At 43.7% G+C, this 19,115-nt stretch overlaps 2 protein-coding genes across 3 annotated transcripts in view; one reads left to right on the forward strand and one right to left on the reverse strand.

Annotated features, from left to right (window-relative positions):
* The first annotated feature begins 253 nt into the window (after positions 1-253).
* On the forward strand, positions 254-10,989 carry LOC110475863 (trefoil factor 1). 2 transcript variants are annotated; one of them, XM_031506358.3, is made up of 4 exons: positions 254-356; positions 1,268-1,414; positions 2,815-2,964; positions 3,546-10,989. In XM_031506358.3, the coding sequence occupies exons 1-4, from the start codon at positions 275-277 to the stop codon at positions 3,551-3,553; spliced, it is 387 nt and encodes a 128-aa protein (XP_031362218.3). In that variant the 5' UTR covers positions 254-274; the 3' UTR covers positions 3,554-10,989. The 2 variants fall into 2 exon arrangements, with proteins under 2 accessions (XP_031362218.3, XP_085442916.1); XM_085586790.1 differs by having other exon boundaries at positions 2,815-10,989.
* ABCG1 (ATP binding cassette subfamily G member 1) overlaps positions 10,987-19,115 on the reverse strand; it is a 56,425-nt gene continuing 48,296 nt past the window's right edge. Inside the window, exon 15 of the mRNA XM_021540347.3 lies at positions 10,987-18,341. Within this exon, the coding sequence (XP_021396022.1) occupies positions 18,113-18,341 (229 nt within the window). The 3' untranslated portion in view covers positions 10,987-18,112. The remainder of the gene's footprint in view (positions 18,342-19,115) is intronic.

The following is a 19,115-nucleotide window of genomic DNA, read 5'->3' on the forward strand; positions in this document are numbered from 1 at the left end:
CAGCATCCATTTGATAGATTGTGGGATCACGTAATAGAGATGGATCTATAGGTACGTAACAGATATGTGATCAATAGCTCATGGGAGCCCAGAAATTTATCTCTGGGATATCAAAATATGCATGGCAACACTTCCTAACCAAACAAAAGAAAATCCAGCCTCCTGGGTGAAGCTTCAGCTGGAACAATGTTATCGGACCTCACCGGGCAAACACCAGGAGCGCATAAAACCCGCGGCCTCCAGGGAAGGCAGCACCTCTCCTCTTGCAAGAGCCATGGATCTCAAGGTGCTCTGTGCCCTCTCCATCACGCTCATCGTGGCCCTCAGCACCCTGGCAGAGGGAATTGCACCTCCAAGTAAGTACTTCCATGTGCTGCTGCCTTCCAGGTACGTGTGGGACCCTCCTCCCACCGACTGCAGCCAGAGCTGACAGCAGATCCCTTCTGTGCTGCTGCTTATCCCCAAAGTGGAGCCTGCTTTTTAATTTTTATCTGAGAGATCTGTAGCAAAGAAAGACTTGCAGCTGAGCTCTTGTGTTGTTGGAATAACCAGGGACCCGCTGCAGAGGCAAAGGTGGTCACTAGAACAGGTCCAGGGCTGGAACAGGAGCCAGCTTTGTCTAAATTGTCTTCTGACTTTTGGTTTATGCTGCTTTGCCACGTGAATACAGTTTTAAAGGAGTCTATCTGGCTCCTCATTAAAGGCAAGCCATTAAGACAGCTCCAAAAGAGGAAAGCAAGTCACTCAATGACAGCTGGAGGACAGCTCCAGAGTTTCTTGGTTGTGGCTGACTGTGCAAATGACTTAAAATGTTAAAAGCATAGCTACAGCTATTTGCACATCATCCTATACTATTATGCAAAGATTTTGTATCTTTACACCTGTTTGAATATCCACTGGACCCTTAAGTCTTTTCCTCTTCGTGAGATGGGCAAAGCAGCAAAACATTTAATAGAATAACATTTGAAATTCTTGGGATTTCCCATTTAGTGTGGTCGATTTGAAGCCCACAAACCACACCATGCTGGGCTGGCTTGGCTGCAAGGGAGACCACAGACTCTCCAAGTGTGATGTACAGCCCTGACCAAAATTGGTAATGGTTTAAAAGCAACTTTTAAACCGCTCAGGTTGTGGTCTTAGCAGGGAACTGAAAAGATGGAAAGCATCTAGGGAAAGGACACTGCTCCCAGTGAGCATTTGATGAACAGCCTTCCATAACAGCAGTGCAAACTGACACCCTGTAACTTGCTCCTTCTGTCCTGAACAGCAAAATGCCAGTGTAAAGTGGTTCCCAGGGAGAGGACAAACTGTGGCTACCCGGGGATCTCAGCAGCAGAGTGCAAGAAAATTGGGTGCTGCTTCAACGCCTCAGTCCCCAGCGTCCCCTGGTGCTACAATCCTAAACCAAAGAAAGGTAATATCTCTGCCAGAAACAGTGATTTACCTCGTGTTTGATTATCCAGAAATGTGTACAGCCAAGGGAAAAGCAGTTAGGAAAAAAAGTAGAAAGAAAAAACCTTAGAAAAGCAGTTTTGCTTTTCTCCTTAGGCAAGAAAAGTGGGCACAAACCTCTGTTAGGAGACCAGTGGCAGAAAAATGCAAAATAGAGCCTTGCTTATCCATCAGACTCTTGCCTTATCCTCTCCATGCAATATATTTCCTCTTCCTTCAGGTTTCTAGTTATCAGACAAACTCTGCTGGTTACTTAGAGGCATTTCAGTGTCATTTGTGGTCTTGTCCATGGGTAGAGCCAGGGATGCTCACCACTTATTTAGGTGGGTTTGCTGTGTGGCTACTTGTTTGACATCTGTCAGCATCCTGCTTCTATTTTTTACCATTGTTCTCTCAGAGAGGTTAACAGCTGCTCTCTTAGTCTTTCTAGGATTAGCTGTATATTTTACATAACTTTGTTATGTAATGTAATTAGCTGTGTTAATTAACTCAGGGTAAGCTACATTTGCTGGGCTGACAGCATGACTGCTTCTTAGGAGAACTTCAGGGCAGTCTCAGCAGCTGCACAGGTGGCATGAAAGGAAATGAGGATACAAAGGCAATGTTACCCAACAGAACAACCTGATATAAAATGGAATTAGTCAACAGGGGTCAGAATTACAGTAGGAAAAAATAGTTTTGCTTTTGAGCACTGCTTGCAGCTCTTGTAAACCTTGAAAAACAAGCAGCAGCAGCTTAGGGTGCCATTCCCATAGAATTGCTTTTCTGAGCAGAACAGCTCCATGAGAGGAAAACTGAAGTATTCAAGCTGGGTGGTATAATCTCTTTACTTGGGATTTTGGTTTTAAGTGCCTGGAAGAGCTGTGGTTTCCTCCTATAAGACTTATTTAATTTCAGTAGCTTAAGCTGGCACACAAAGAGGCCTGGGTGGTCCTTTCCCTGAGTTAGCCAGGTTGCTCTGGGGTTAGCATGGGTCAGGTCATGGACGTACCTGGTGTGAGGCCAGTGTATGTGTTACCACCACAGAAGACTCAGGACTTTTCACCCCATTGTTGGATTTAGGATGGGCTGCTGCCAGACACTTCCAGGGGTGAATTTTGCCTTCTCTTATCCCTGGGGCACAGCAGCAATTCATCACCCTTTGGCATTTAATTTGCCTAGGAGGCTGGGTGAGGATTTGGGTGACTCTGCTGGCTGAAATTGTTTCAGAGAAGGTGATCATGGCCATCCCATCTGCCCGGTGACCTCACCTTTGTGTCCTGCCTTTTATTTTGAATTACGTCACAGGGCAGACGGAGCATGAAGTAACACATTTTCCTTCCTTCCCTTGGTTTTGTTCTTGGTTTTTTTTGCATTGCACAGTGAAGAAAGTGTGTCCCAACGATCCCTACACCAGGATAAACTGTGGCTACCCAGGCATCAAGCCCAGGGAGTGCACAAGGAAGGGCTGCTGCTTCAGGGCACACCCCGCCGGTGTCCCCTGGTGCTTCTACCACCGCGTCGTGGAGGAAGGTAAGGTCCCACAGGAGATGTCTCCCGTGTCCCTGTGGGTGCTGCACTGCCCTGCCCAGGCCTGGTGTGCTGTGCCAGCCACAGAATCCTAAGGGTATCAGCACAAAAAGATGGCTAAACCCTAAAAAAACAGCTTCTTGTACAGAGAGCAGGGTGTTGCTGGTGCATCCGAGCACCTGGGCTCAGGTGTGAGCTTAAGACCCCAGCTAATCCCAAAACAGAGGTGCAGTCATCCAACTCACATCTGCCTTATCATCAGAGATAAAAGGCTTTGCTTTGGAAATGTGGACTGAAAGGCACATTTCCAAACAGACAGCTGATCCCCAGCTAACTTTGTTTAGTTAGGATTAATAACCAATAGCCTCAGCCACACTGTGTTCTGTACTACAACAACTCAACATAATTTGCTTTTACTGATCTGGATCGTAATTACCAAACACATCTACATATGGGGGTTGGTCGAGGTGGCTAAAAAATTGCTTTTTGGATGTCCTACATTGAGGCAAAACTCTTCCTGACATCTTGTGTGATTTATGGAGGAAACATGTCCCTTAATCTGCTTCTCCTCTTTACCTCCCCAGCTTGTTAAAGGAGAAACTTCCATCGAGAACTTCGCAATCTTTGGATCTACTCCAATGGAACGACAGACGGAGGTCCCAACTCAGACTTTGTATTTTGCAACAGCCATGATTTCTAGGCTGTTCTTTATCTGGGATTGACTCCTTTCTGATGAAAAAAGTTACTGGTAGCTTTTATTCTCTCTGTAGGCTAGCACTGCACAGGTTTTCACTGTAATAAAACAAGTATGACACAACTTGTGAGGTTGTTTTTGTTTGGTTGGTTTTTTTTGCTGTCTTTATTTAAAAGCTATGTATTTCTCTGCTTCCCAGGAAATTTTGCATGTCAGCAACCTGCTGATGAGGGAGCAGGCACCAGTGCTTCCAAAAGCAATGCAGCACTCAGCTTTTTGTGTTACTTACTCTTCACGCTTGCAAGTGACTGCTTGAATCTGTCAGCTGGCATCACACCAGCCACCCATCCTCCTGAGTGCTGGGAACATTCAGATTTTGCCTTTCTATAGATTTAGCTGTGGGTTTGGGCTTTTATTTCCCCTTGAGACACAGGGAAGGGTGCCTTTGATAGCTGATCACGGAGCTGGTCTGACTCAAACACCTCTGCAAGCTGCATCTCTCTGTCCCTGGTGCTCACCACAAGCAGATCCCATGGGTCACACTCAGGAAATGTCTCTGCAGCACTAAAAGCCTCACACAGGCTCTCCCAGCCCTGGCCTAGAGCTGAAGTGGAGCTGCTGTGTCTCACCAGACACAGGAGAAGCTCCTGGGGTCGTGTGGCTGCTTTCCCCTGGGAGCCCTCAATGCTCAGCACAGCAGCTCGGGAGTTTCCCTGCTTCAGCTGAGTGGGAGCTCAATCAAGAGCTCTAAGAGAACAAAGTGGGGACCCTGAGTGTGAGAACCCCAGGCTTGGTCTGGGGTCTCGTGTGATGGAAAAGTCTCTCCTCCAAGCCGTGCTTCCAAAGAAAAACTGTGCAGGCTCTTGCTGTTCGGTCTCAAGGCAGTTTATTGTGAGTTATCTAAAAGATTTTCTTCTCAGGCTGCGGCTGCTTGGTCAGCAGCCCAGACAGAGGCACACACACACCCTGACATCCTCTCTGTCTGTGTCTTCTTCTTCTCTCCCCCCTGCCCAGGGCTGCTATCTTTTATATGATATATTACGTATTACATGTTTACAGTTTTTCCCCAATACGTACTACCTATATTACAAAGTGCTTTTCTACTCTAAACCAATCTGTGAGTGCCAACATCACCAAGAACATGGAGGCAAGGAAGAAGAAGGAGGAAGAACAGGATCAGCCCACTTTCCTCCATCTTAGAACTTCTGACCCCCATGTACAAATTGAAAACCCCCCTGTACAGGTGTTAAAACCCCCCTGTACAATACTAAAAAAAATTCCCCTCTACTTTGTAACTACTTTTACTATACTATCTGTGAGTGCTTGTTCCACCTTCAAAGTTGGTAACTCATTCCATGGCACAAACTCAAAATCACAGCTGTTTCCAGATGCCTGCCAGGGTCTAAAATGCCTCTGACCAAGGCCTGGAACCTCTAAAAATGTCTGAGAGACATTTTGAGTTCCAACAGCTGAGACTGCTGCAGCAGCAAACTGCTCAGGGCTCTGCAGGAGGGAGCAGCTGTACAGCTGTACAGGCTGCAAGGAGAGAGAAAAAGATGGAGACACAGAATCACAGAGTCATAGAATGGATTATTAAAATGCCATCTAATCCAACCCCCCTGCAGTGAGCAAGGACATCTTCAACGAGATCACATTGCACCTACCCCCATCCCGTCTGTGTTTGAACTTTTCCAGGGATTTTTCACTTCTCTGAGCAACCTGTTGCAGCCTTTCACCAGCCCCACTGTAAAAATCTTCCTCTTCACCATGCCTCCTTGGAGGTTAGATTTATCCCTGCACACTTTAGTGATGAGTAAGTTTATCCAGGCAGGTAAAAAAATTAATCATTCATAAACCACTTCTAACATAGTCAATAATAAGATTTGAATATGGTCCATATTCATGTTACCCATATTACCCAATATTACCCATTGGAATATGAGTAATAAACTGAGCAGTGTTTGGAGGTGTTTCAAAGAATCCCAGAAAATGCGGAGCTGGGAGGAACCCACAAAAATCAAGTCCACTAATAATTATTACCTAAGGATATGCCATCATCACTAAGCCCAAAGGGATGGTGTTGAGAGCAATGATGTATTTTTTCTTTAGAAACAAGCTGTGGGTCTGCTGGTAGATAAAACTAGCACTGGGAGATAAAATAAGCAATGGGAAGGATTCCACTGATTGACGAATGGAAAAAGATATTTGTTTTTACAAATAAGCTTCAGGTTTGTTGATAAATGAAATTGGATATTGAAAAATGAAAGAAACAATGGGGGAAAACCCTAAATTCCATCATTATTAAAAAATTAAAAGGGAGGGTTATACACTAGGGGGAAATCTCTGGTATCAGGCATATTGGGAAGTCTGTACCTCTCAAGTACCTCAGTCAATAGGGAAAGAGAGAGGGGAAAATGCAGCCAGGAAATTAGGATAAAAAGGAAGCTGCATCCTCCAAAAATTTCAGACACCCCAGAGGAATGCCCCATGGCCTCTCCCTTTATTGGAATAAAGTAAAAGGACTCCTCTGTCTCCTTTTTGGACATAAACCTCTGATGTTTGGGGATTAATTTTCCTGACAATGTCTATTCTGGGAATTTACATTGGGGAAGTGCTGGAGGTCTCTCCAGGTAGGCAGTTATCAACACCCACACAAATGAACCAGAAAAAAAACTGCCTAGAATTCTAAAAACTAACATTTTTGGTGAGAAAATAAAGCTGGCAGGAAAGGCGCTGGGGGTCTGAAGATGACAGGCAGAGCCAAGGCAGGGCAGAGTGAGATCCCAAAACAGGAGTGCACACCAAGGAGAAGGGTGCAGGACCTGCAGAGAGGCAGCTACAAAAGGAGGGATCTTCCTCTCCTGACCTGAGTCCATATCCATGGGCCTCATTTACAGCCTCAGAGAGGAAAACCCTTGGATGAAGACTCACCCTTTGTGCCTGCAACTCTGCACAGCCTCATCACCACAGAGAGAGTGCTAAATAAATCAACAAAATTCGGAATATTTTTCTGAAGGGGCAAAAAGTAGGTCAGTGCTGAGATTTTCGTCAGCAAAGGTGCTGCAGGAACCCATTTGTGTCAGTTTGTGACACAAAGGCTTTGTGCTGATGGGGCCACGATGCAGCCAATGATGTTTAAAATCCCAAATACCCAATAGTCCTAAACTGCAACCATGGCAGCTGAGTGCCACCAAAGCTCCAGCTTCTAATAAAGGCTGAATAGAACAAGTTTGGCTTTGCAGATTGATTGCAATGGTGCTTGAGTGAGTGAAGGTGTTCTGCTGGCTTTTAAAGCAATTGTTGCTGAGGGAAGGGTCTCTGAATTTTTCATTTTGGAGTAATCAGGAAAGCTGTGCTTGGCTGACAGGGAGAACTAACAGGGGAGAAAACTAGGGCACACCAGGAGCTTAGAGCAGATGGGTGCTAGCAGCAAAGAACAAACCTGTGGCCATGTGAACACGGGATTTAACTGCAAACACCTCCAAAGAAAAGTGTTTTTTTAATGTGCCACTTCCTTCAGGTGCTGTTCCCAAATGACTCTGGGCAGGGCATGGGTCCTGCTATAGTGTCACACACCTCCTCTGGCAAAGCTCGTGTTCAAAGGAAAGATTTCAGACAAGGTGCTAAACTGAAATGAAAAAGAATATGGAAACTGAAATCTTCCTCTGTTGAGAGCAACTAAGGCACACGATGCTGCCACAGGTCTCTGTGTGAGTTACTGAAAACTTGACCACAATGCTATTTAACAGCTTGGAAAACAGAAAATAAAACACAAGAACCAAGCCTGGCTCCCTGTGTTAAACCCAGGCAGAATGACGATCTCCAGACCCAGATTCAGCTTCCAAGAGGTTGCCCCCACTGCCAGACTGAGCCCAAAAATGAAAATTCACTCCTCAGGGCTGATGGCTGCTAAACCTTCCTTAGGAAACAAGTTCATGTGAGAGTTTCAGAAGCTCTCAGATGATTTTTTCCAAGCAGCACTCTGCCAGAAACAAGAGTCCTCTTTGGGCAGAAGAGTCCATTATTGTTCTGCAGGTTTTTTCCCTCATCTGAGCCTTCTCCTAAAGCATTTGGGAGCTGCCAGTGTTGGTTTATGGACGTGAGCTGCCCAACTCCCACCCATGGATGCTCCCTGTCCCAGCACACTTCACCTGCTGCACAATGGGAGCTACAGATGTGTTCTCAGTGCCAAAAAAAACCCAGCCAGACAAGCAGACTTTGCTGTAAAATATCTGTCCTTTCACTTTGTGTGCTGCAGCACAGAATGCATTCAAGCTCTAGAAGGAGCTGGGTTAGCACTCAGGTGCTGTAGAAGAGGCTGCTCCTTTTTTTTCCAGGGTTTGCCATCCTTGGCTGCTCCTTCCCCTGCCAGTGAATGGTAAATTTTCTCATTTTTCACGTAATAAAATTTCATTTCATAAAATGCCCATGTACCAGAGGTGAGCAGGGTGAGAAAACAAAGTACTTTTCTGCTGGAGACCAGTATTTCTATTCACCTAGCTGTGATAACTTCTTGTGCTTTGTGATCTCCCTTTGCACACCCATTGTGGCACCCAAAAATTCCCCTTGGAGAAGCCACCAGACAAAGACAGCCCTTGTAGGATCCTGTTCCCACCTGAGTTTGGTCCCTCAGGCTTCCTTCCCCATGTGCTTCTGTCTCAGAGCATAACAGAAGGTTGTTTTGGTAAGCAGCAATTTTGAGGGATTCAGTACTAGAACACCACGACTGAAATGAGAAGTCTTGAATTAAAATATTTCACTGCAGCTGAGCCAAATATCTTAATTGCAGAAAGATATTTCTGCAGTATCTGTGGCAGAAATTCTAGGAAATTCCCAGGGGTCTGATTTGCCACCAGTGTGGACTGACACTCCAGTCTGTGCTGCTTTCAGAAAGCTTCATGAGAAGTAAATTTGGTAAGTAAAATGCAGCTCCTTCTGCCACAAAATGAGATTTCCCCTGCTTCTTACCCCTTTTGAGACTTGGCATCATGCCCCATCCAAGGAATGCTTCACCAAGACACAGAATATGAGTTTCAAAGAACAGAAGGAGCAAAATCAACAGGTTTGCTGCCACTTTTGTTTCTTCTTTAAGTACTTTGGGATTACTGTCTGATTCTTACACAGGAGAAAGACAAAAAAGCACCTACAAGACTCTTGATGAAGCTGCAAAATCTGCTTCATATTTTATGGTAGAGATGTCATGGGGATATAAAATAAGGTCTTAGGAACAGGTGGAGCTTTATTCTGTCTGTCCAGCAGAGCAAAACAGGCAGTGGGACAAGAGAATGACTCTGCTAGAAAGAAATGGGGGAAACAATTCAAACTGAGGGGTGATTTAGCTGTCAAAAGCTGACAATGGATCACCTTCATGTTTTGATAATGTTTTCTTACTGTGGAAGAGAGAACACTGACTTTTTTCTCAGCCTTGCCATGTGTGTGCAGGCACAGGCTTGAACAGGAATGTCAGGAATCCAGAAAAGCCATCACACAGAGTTAACAGTGCATAATAAAATTCACAGATCTTGAAAAGATCTACAAGGCACGGAAAAAAAAAAAAAAAAAAAAAAAAAAAAAAAAAAAAGAAACAGAACCAAACGAGGCTATGAAATTTTAAATGCACTAAACAACAGAAATGGATGCAATTAGTGCCACTTTGACTAATCCAGCCTGGGACAGCTTTTCTGCCCCTAAATGAAGCTGGCAACACTTCCCACCAAGCTCTTCCTGAAGGCTGTGCCATGGGCAGATGTCACCTGCTCACCTGGGCAGATCCCTGCACCCTCCCATGCTCCAGGAGCCCACCTCCCTGACATCCCATGCCTTTCAGCCTGCATTCCACAGCAGGATTTAAATGGAGAGCTGTTAGAAAATTATGTTTCCTTCAGTTTCAGGTGCTCTTTATTTTATGAATCCATTTGGAGAGTGCAGAGGATGGGAATTGCATGTGAAGTGTATTAATTTTTGCAGTGCTGCTAATGAGAAGTTTATGGTTGGGTTATTTTATAACATTAACTGCCATATAAAATGCTTAAAGTAATTTATGTTGCCACTCAGGCTGCGAAGGACTCCTGCTCCTCCTCTTCCCTTCCTGATCTGTGAACAAAAATTGTCACTGGCAGGCATCAAGTTTTTTGGGAAGATAATTCCTTCAATTTAGTATTATTTCCCGGGCTATAAAACATAACAAAAAGGGTGATCTCTGTCATCATGAGAAAACTGTCTTGAAAATGTAATTCTATTGCATCCTTAGGGCAATCCATGCTTTAAGCACCACTGCTCATGTTATTTTTGAATGGGTAGAAGTTAGAGCAGTTTTCTTTGAGCTGTGGTGAGCAAAGGAGGCAATTTGGTTGCTGTGGTATTCTGGATGGGTGGCACAGACACAGTGATGTTGTCTAGGCTTGGCCTCAAGTCCAACACACCAACACCATCAAACAGCCTTAAAAATGCATGAAAAACCACGCAGACAAAGTGAATATTTGCCAAGCACAGGACACCACCACTGAACCCTCCTCCTGGCACTGGCATTGCTCGTGGGGCCCTCCAAGTCAGGATTTCTGCCCAAAGGTTTCCCTGCCAGCACAGGAGGAAGCAGCAGAAGTAAGAATGTCACTTCTTGGCCAATGTGGATCTTCAGGAGAAACACAAGGAGTGAAAATACTGACTTCTTAAACCAGCTGAGGATTTCCCAGGCGACAGAAGTTCTGCAGAACATCACACAGGTGCTGTGGCAGAATGAGGGAGAAGGGTGTTTGTTGGAATGGGAAATGGATAGGTGGGACTGGCAGGACAAAACAGAGTTTTTCTTCGTCTGGGAAGAAGGGAGGAAGAAACCCACCCATTCCAGAGTGCCAAGCAGAAGGCAAACAGGGAATGAGCCTTTCCTGCTCCTTCTAATGAAACAGCACAGGGAACATCTGCCTCTTGCAGGTAGCAAGGACAAGATGAACAGAAGATTAGTCCATGGAATAAAAATTCATCAAGACTGGATGAAAATACAAAGGTAATTAATTCCACTGGTTCAGGAAGTCCTTCAGCTGTGTTGGGTTACTCAGAGAAGCACCTTCTGATGCTTGCCCTGTGTGGGTTAATAGGGACCTTAAATATGCTCTAGTTCCAACCCCCAGTGGGATTGCAGTTCATGCTTTTAAGGATTTTTACTGGATATTTCTGTAATCCACCTGTATTGGGAATTACCTGAAACCACACAACTGGAAACAGGCAATTCCATGTCCTTGCTGGCTGCCAGGATCAAGGAGCAGGCAGTGAAAATGTATCACTACCAACACATCTTCCACTTCCCTCAGAGTGAGAATAGGAACAAAGGTGGCTGTCTGAAAATAATAACACTTTATTTGATTTTTTTTTTTGTGTGTGTGTGTTACATTATCATAAATGTTCTCTAGTCTCAGAAAACAAAGCCCTAAGTTTGGAAAATAATGCACATACAAATCTCTTCTTACAGGTATTAAGTATACAGAAATATACAAAGATTTCTCTATTACTGTAATATATCATCAGAATGCCCCACATCCCACATTTTTGCTCAGGTCCACTGTACCAGGAAGCATAAACTACAAAGGTAACAAGCAACCTGAAGAAGACATGGTTTGTATAATATAATTACATCATATGTATATATATATATCTACAACAGTGCAAATATATCACAGCGTGCAGGCAGCAATAGTCTCTAGAGAAGCAGAATAAAATTGATTCATAGTAATGCAAATGCATTACAGAAACAAGAGACGACAATGACATATTAGATATTCAGAATATGCACACTTGAGCACGCTGATTTAAAATCATACCTTGCATTGACTCTTGCTTAGAAAAACAAAAGAACCAAATGTTAAATAATTCAGTAACAGGTTCAAGGGCAGAATCTCACAATAAGGTCAGCTGACTCAGAAAAGGTATTTGATAAATCTTTACTGACACAGGTAAAGGCTTGGCCCCACTGCAGGACTTGTTTTCTTCTTTTAAGATATATCAGTGTAATAGTTTCAACTTTAATTTTCTTTTGCCATAATTTAAGGGAATTTTTTCCATATTTTTTTTTTAATTGTTTAACTTATTCACATTTGGAAAGGTGGTTGTAATTATCACTGAGGCCAGGAAAGCTTGTTTCTAGAAGTAACAGAAAGGAGTTTGTATAATGATTACCCTAAATGGGCCACTAAAATAAGCTACAACAGGGTCAGAAAAAAAGACATCACAGATGCCACTGAAGTAGAAAACCCCATCAACCTTAAAAAGTAGAAACTTCCATGTTGCCTTGCTGAAAAAGACACTTTTGATTTTTTTTTTCTTCTGGAAAGAATGAAGCACACCTAGAGATCCAGCACACTGGGGTTTTGGTAGCTGAAAGAAGTCTCAAAGTCATCCCTCCACCTTTAACCATCCTGCACTCTTCCCAAGCAGCTCATTTTCACACCCCATGTGGACAGCAGCCATGAGTATCCAGAAAAAAAGGGACACAAGCAATTGATAGGCATGGGCTGAGCTGCACGAGAGCCCCCAGACACATCCTGGCTGGTCACCCTTTGTTTTACAATGCTGGCAACAGGTCTCAACAGAAATCTAAATCTCTTAAAGAAAGGTTCTACAGCTGACAACTGCACAAAATTATCATTCTTCATAAGATTTCAAAGTAACAAAAAGACTGAAGCTAAATTTTGTGCTCTACGGTACAATTACTCCTTCAGAAACGCTACGTGAAATATGTACAGAAAGAGAAATAAAGCATTAAACAGAATTAAAATGAAACTTGCTGTGTTTGCAGGCTCAGCCTGATACTTTTAGACATGTAATATGAAGAGTGATATGTGGGCTGACAAAAACCACTCAGTGGGATACACCACAACAGCCCCTTTGTGTATTTATGGGAACAGGCATTTAAGAGGAGGGCAGCAGGAGTCGACCCTGACAGTGCCACCGCCCCTGTTCACAAATGGCAGAGCTCCTGATTCACCCCAGTGGCTCTCAGCACTCAATTTATGCACTCACCAGTGCTGTGTGGCACTGCAGTGATCAGCCTGTCACAAGCTGTCACAGAGGACATGACACAGTGTCATTTGCTGCCTACTTCTAGTTCCCAACAGCTTTTCTCATGATCATACCTCATAAATGGATGTGCACACAGAAATTCCTGAGCAGTTGCACCCTGTGGGGCTGTCGCCCCTGTTGAGAGTTTTAAAGTTCTTCTAGAAGTTCCTATGCCTTCTGATATTTACATATTTCAACTAAGTTTTCTTACACACATGTTCATGTAAATAATGATTGTTTTGCATTCTTCTTGGTAGGAGGAGAGAACTGATGGACTGTGGTTTGAGCAGTGGGGTTGGAGAGGTGGCAGTTTTACCCTCCAATCCACTGTCATTTTTGCTATTGTATATACAGCAGAGTCAGAAAATAAAGTTGGCTTTTTTGGGGTTCTTTTTCTTTCCTTTTACATCTAGCCTGCCTCTGTGAGTTTGTCACAGTGTGACTATGGGACTGTTCTGGTAGGAAATAAAGGATGGCACCCAAGGAAGGATGGAGACTCTCCTTAGTGCTGTATTTACAGAAATATTTTTTATTGTATTTTGCAGCAGTAGCCAGATTAAGTTTTAGGTGGGCTTTGGCCCTTCTACAGCTCCTGAAGGGAGGTTGCAGACAGGTGGGGTCGGTCTCTTCCACCAGGCAGCACTGACAGAACAAGAGGACACAGCCTCAAGCTATGACAGGGAAGGTTTAGGTTGGATATTAGGAAAAAAATTTTCACTGAATAATAATAAAGTACTGAAATTGCCTTCCCAGGGAGATGGTGGAATCACCATCTCTGGATGTGTCCAGAAAAAGACTGGACTTGGCACTTGGTGCTATAGTCTAGTTGTGGTGTTAGGGCATAGGTTGGACTTGATGATCTTCGAGGTCTCTTCCAGCCTCATTATTCTGATTCTGTAATTTCTCCTTGAATAGCCTCACAGCATCCCTGCAGTCCTGCTGGGTTGCCTGCCCTTTCTTCCCAAGGTCACACACCCTGTTTTGTTCCCTGAGTTCCAGGCACAGCTCTCTGCTCAGCCAGGGTCCTCCTGCCCCTCTGGCTCGTCCTTTGGCACTTGGGGATGGATGGTCTGCCCCTGCTGTGCCCTTAGGATTCCTTCCTCTGGATCCCCAGACTTCCTGGACTTCTCAGCCCTTCAGGGCTGCCACCCCTCCATCTGCCCAAGAACCAAAACCTCTCACCTCAAGTTCACTTTGTGCCCAAGAGGATCTCCAGCTACCACACCACCCACCAGCCCTCCTCTGCTCACAGACAGGTCCAGTGGGGCATCACCACTGCCTGGTTCCCTCTCCAGCTGTGTCAGGAATTACCTCCCACACACTCCAGGAACCCTTTGGACTGTTTCCTCTCCGCTGTGTTGTATTTCCAGCAGACATCTGGCAAGTTAAAGTGTCCCACAGGAAAAGGGGCATGGATCACAAGACCTCCCATGGAACATTTCACCTGCCTCCTCATCCTGGCTGGGTGGTCTGCAACAGACCCCCACCAGGATATCTGCTTTGTTGGCCTTCCCCCTGCTCCTTAGAACCCCAAAATCCACCCAGCCCTGTGTAAATGAGTCAGGCAGGATCTCCTCTGTGAGGATCACTGGCGTGGCACAGGTCAGTACGTGCCACACTTCCCTGCAGGAACAAGTGTTTAATAAAACATTCCTTTTTGCTGAGAACACAGAGTTTGACACAGAAGTGTGGATAGAACTGTCAGTCACCTGAGACATCCAGTTCTTGGACTCAAGTTCATTATCTCTTACATAACCAGCTCTCCCTGTTACATATGCACGTATTCCCCTCTTTTAATTAAAAGGGTACTTTGTGCTCTAAATTCTAAGAGATGGAGAGAATTTCAACATCAGTCTTCTTCCACTCCCTCTGACCTGTAACAATGGAACCTTCTCAATTTCTTAAGAGTAGTATCTGCTTTTCAGATATTTTATTTAATTGTAAATAATAATGCTTCAAGTTATTTTTAAAAACCATCAGAGTTTTTCAGATTATATGCAAGTTTCCACAAAGAAAAACAACAAAAGAAGTATGAAGGACCTAAAGTCTTAACTAACGCACACAGTAATCAAAGCAATGTCTCAAAAGAAGTCAAAATAGAACAAGGAAGCCAACAGGGCACTAAAGTCTTCCTGCAGTCCCAACAAAAATCATACATTCAATTTTCAAGTGAAACCTTGAGCCTCTTACATAACTTTTAGCCAGGCTGTGACTGGTTTAAACAGCAATAGTGGCATTGATTTCAAAGAGTTTATGGCTCTTTATATATGGCTATAAAACTGAGGATTCAAAAATTGAGGATTTGAAGCCTTCAGAATCTTGCTGGCCTTATTATTCTTCCAAGTGAAGCCTCCAGAGCTTCACAAAGTGCTGCTCAACACACCAGCACCTGCATGCTCCACTCATTAACCTGGGAATGTGTTTTATACCAGCCTGATGGAATTTATCTCCACATAAAGAGGAAAAAAAACAACCTGAGACTACGTTACAAATCTTTGCAGTAGATGAAGACATAATTGGGATGGATTTTAAATGCTTCTGTCCCACAGCAGTGACAAAAGAGAGATCATTAGTTATTTTATGAGCTAGGGAAGGAAAAAAATATTATCTCGTCTATGTGTATCACTGAGTCTCCAGAGAATAACCTCTTTACTGGGATGCTACAGTCCGAAAGCATTCCTAACAATAGTAACTTACAGCTAAATGCTGCCAGCAGAAGGCTGGAAAAAGCATACCCAACAAAAAAAGGAGTGACAAAAAATATTCCCAGAACAGGAGTTTTCTCAGGAACACCCGTGGAGGACCAGATTTTTGGCTACCATAACACAATACAAACTTACAGTACAGGAGGCTAAAAACATAAAATGAGACAGTCTAAAACCAGAGGAACAGGCACAGATAACAAGACAGCATCCAAGGAATTCATGCAGCTAAACTGGTCTAGATGGGGGAGAACAGCATCCTGCAAGATACCAGTGTGGAAATGCCAGCAAAGTTCCCTCATTTGGAGCACTGCAGGGGATTGTCAGGGTGGAATTTGGTAAATGGTGCTGGTAAACACAAAACATGAACCCTGAAGGTATTCAGTGCCAGGGATGTCACACTCTTTGACCTCAGCTTGGACCACAAGTCTGCAACCCAAGAGTAATTTGGCCAACGTACCTTTGTCTGCTTGCAAAAAGTGTTTGAACTGCCTGTAATAGTCACAAATACATTGAGAGTCTTGAAATAATCAAGGCACGTTGTGCTAAAGGGATTTCAGCTTGTGCCTTGTTTAAAAACTGTTCACAGCCATGAGTATTATTTAGCATAGCTCGAATTCTTAATTTCTCAAATCTGACAGCCACATAGGTTTGTACCTGCTCATGATTATGCCTGGAAAAGCTGCAAAGCTGTACAAAAGCTTTTTGAGAAAAAACAGCAACAAAAATTATGCAAAGAGGCTTGCAAGGAATTTGTTTTTTCTTCTACAGTAAAGATTGATTTTGCTTTCACAGGTAAACCTTATTTTCAGGGAAAGTTCAGCTAGCCTTCCTAATATATGTGACTTGATTTAAAGCCTTCCAGACCCCAGGCTTAGTTCAGATGTCCTGAGTTTAACAGATACATGCAGTCTGTGTATTGGTAAATCAAACAGAGCCTGGGCACGGGTCAGGAAAACTGGGAAACAATTTTCTTCCCTGCTAAATGGCAGAGCTGCAGCCCAGCACAGCCAGAGCTTTTGCAGACAGTGTTTGGGCTCTGTAAAAGTCAGTACAGGGCCTATTCCTGTAACCCCAGCTGTGTGAGAACTAACAGAGCTGAGCCTGGCACTATTTATTTCACTAGGATAGACACAGCCACGGAGTATTGGAGAAGTCTGTGGATTTTTGATTGCTGGAGGCCAGAAGATGCACCAGGTCCCTCTTATCTACCCTGCTGCCAGGAGCTGCTGGGCTCTTCAAGGCTTTGCTGACATTGAGCTGCATCCAGCCTGCAAGAGTTCAGCATCCTTAAGGGAAAAATGCATTTACAGAACGTGCAGGCCTCACTCAGGGGTCTGGGACACCCAAAAAAATTCACAGTCATGGCAGAAAGCTGTGCAATTTGCACCAAAGCTCACCAAGGTGCCCAACACGAGGATGGTGGATTAATTTTGGGTTGAAGATTGGTGAGAAAATTCACATCAGCTTGGAACCAGAATTCCCTCTGCCAAATTTACAGAGGTGAGATACCCAAAATAACAGTTTCATTGGTGTCCAGATCCATTGATCCTCATGTTGTGCATTTAGGCTTAGGGATGAGAAGAAAACTGCCTGGCAGAATTAGACCTGCAGTGTTAATTAGTATATTTCTGGGAGAGTCCCACACAGAGTGTGTTGCAGATACAATGGACACCTCTGGATGAGGCAGTCACAGGTGTTTTAACACAGTAGCCCAAGCTTTGATCTGTGGACAGCTCTTGCACTCCTTTAACAATCACTTTAGGGGCAGATCCTGCTTTCACAATTTAATTAAAAATAAGCCTTTGGAGTGCTTTGATTTTCTTCAGTCGCAGGAGGTAGATCAAACAGATAATGAACAGAGCTATTATCCCAAAATACCACAAAAACTAAGGATTTAAAGACATTGCAAAAGAATATTTTGTTTTCAACCATTCAGTGACAGCTTGACCATGTCTAACTGCATATGCTATCCAGTGCTGCTTCCAAATGGGACCACAGGTTTAGTGCAGATTCAGAACCTGCCTTTTTCTCCTATCATTACAGTTTTCAGATATGAGACCAGCTCGACAAGTAAAGCACCAGAATTCTAAATTCAGACAGAAACAAAAATAATTACTTGAATCACTTTAGGTTTCTTTTAAAAAAGTATCCATATTAAAAAGATATCTTTACCTTATTAATACATTTACAGACTTTTAGCCAGAAGGGGTAATTCTGTGGAAAAGAATTGCAAAATAATACATAGAAAACTGCAAAGATGAAATTTAAAAAGATGAGAGAATCCTATTGTCTTTGCATTCCACATTTTGCATCTCACTACCTTGTAACTAGAGATGTCATTACACTATTCTGGCCATCAGGACTGGGATCCTGGCAGCCTTATCCCAAAATTGGTTTTCACAAGGAAAGCTCCTGCAGCCAGGTTTCTTGTTTCTCAGTATTGATATTCTCGTGGTATAAAATTCCCTTCTAGTTCTTCTTCCTAGTTAAAGCTAGAAAGTGTAATGAAGACATGACCCAACCCAACTGAACTGATTGGCTTAACACTGAATGTCCACTATCCCATTGTGGCTCTCCATGGGCTCGGTCAGGACACATCTGGCTGGGCACTGGGGACCAGCCTGCCACAGTGAGACAATGTCAAGTGCCCTCTATTGCATGTCTAAAGTTCTCCTACTGCATCTCCCCAGCTGCTCTTCCTTTACCTCTCCGCTCGGATTTTGTATCTGAGGACAAAATAGGCAATCAGGCGCAGAGAGAAGAAGAAAATCCCAAGAACGATGAAGTCCAGGTAGAGTTTGGCATTTTCTACATCCAGTTCTTTCAGGATGGCCTCTGATTTTTGGAAGTGGCAGGTGTCATCTTTGTCACAATGCAGATCTTCTCGATCCAGTCCGTAGATGGAGAGGATGACTCCTTCGAACCCGTATCTGGAAAGAAGAGGAGGGATTACAAGGAAAATCCTGATGATCTGGTTAGAAGTGCAACATAATCCCTGGGGGAGTTCAGCTGAGATGCTGAGGAGTTCAATATTGCTCTGACACATCTGTCTTGGGGCAAGTTCTATCCCTGTTGCAATCAGGCACATCACACATCACGGGCATTTTACGTAAGAGAGAACAAGGGCAGGAGTTTTGCCTTTAATGCTTCCATTTAGTGCACACTGCAATTTCTCCAAAACAAAAATGTCAAATCAGAAAGCAGCATAATTTCAGCTCATATTCAGAAATTCCCCATTTAAAAGTGACATCATTATTTTGCCTTTTTTTTTTTTTTTTTTTTTTTTTAATGATGCAACAGGGACACAATTATGGCTTTAAGTCAGAAATATGTTAAAACCAGCATCAGTCTAGAATGTCCCTTCTCCTTCCCTCTGTGCACTAACAGTTTTACTGATAATGTTCCCAGTATTTGCTTTTGCAAGGAGATAAATCATCATGGATCTCAGGCATATGAAAGCTCCCTCTGGCTTCAGGAGACCCCCCATGAGCCAGGCAATGATTTAAGGCCTCACCTTGAATTCTAAGTATTAATTCAGGGGGTGCTATCTCATTATCTTCGATAGGAATCTGTGTAGGACCTCACTTGGCAACAAAGATTTTTTTTTTTGCCTGGGATTTCTCAGTAGCAGTGCAGATTGGGCAGGGTGGGGAAATGGGGAATGGTAAAATTCCCCACTCCTAATTTCAGCTAAAAACATTTCA

This window comes from Lonchura striata, chromosome 1 (genome assembly GCF_050655825.1).
Source record: "Lonchura striata isolate lonStrDom1 chromosome 1, ASM5065582v1, whole genome shotgun sequence".
Taxonomy (NCBI): Eukaryota; Metazoa; Chordata; class Aves; order Passeriformes; family Estrildidae; genus Lonchura; species Lonchura striata.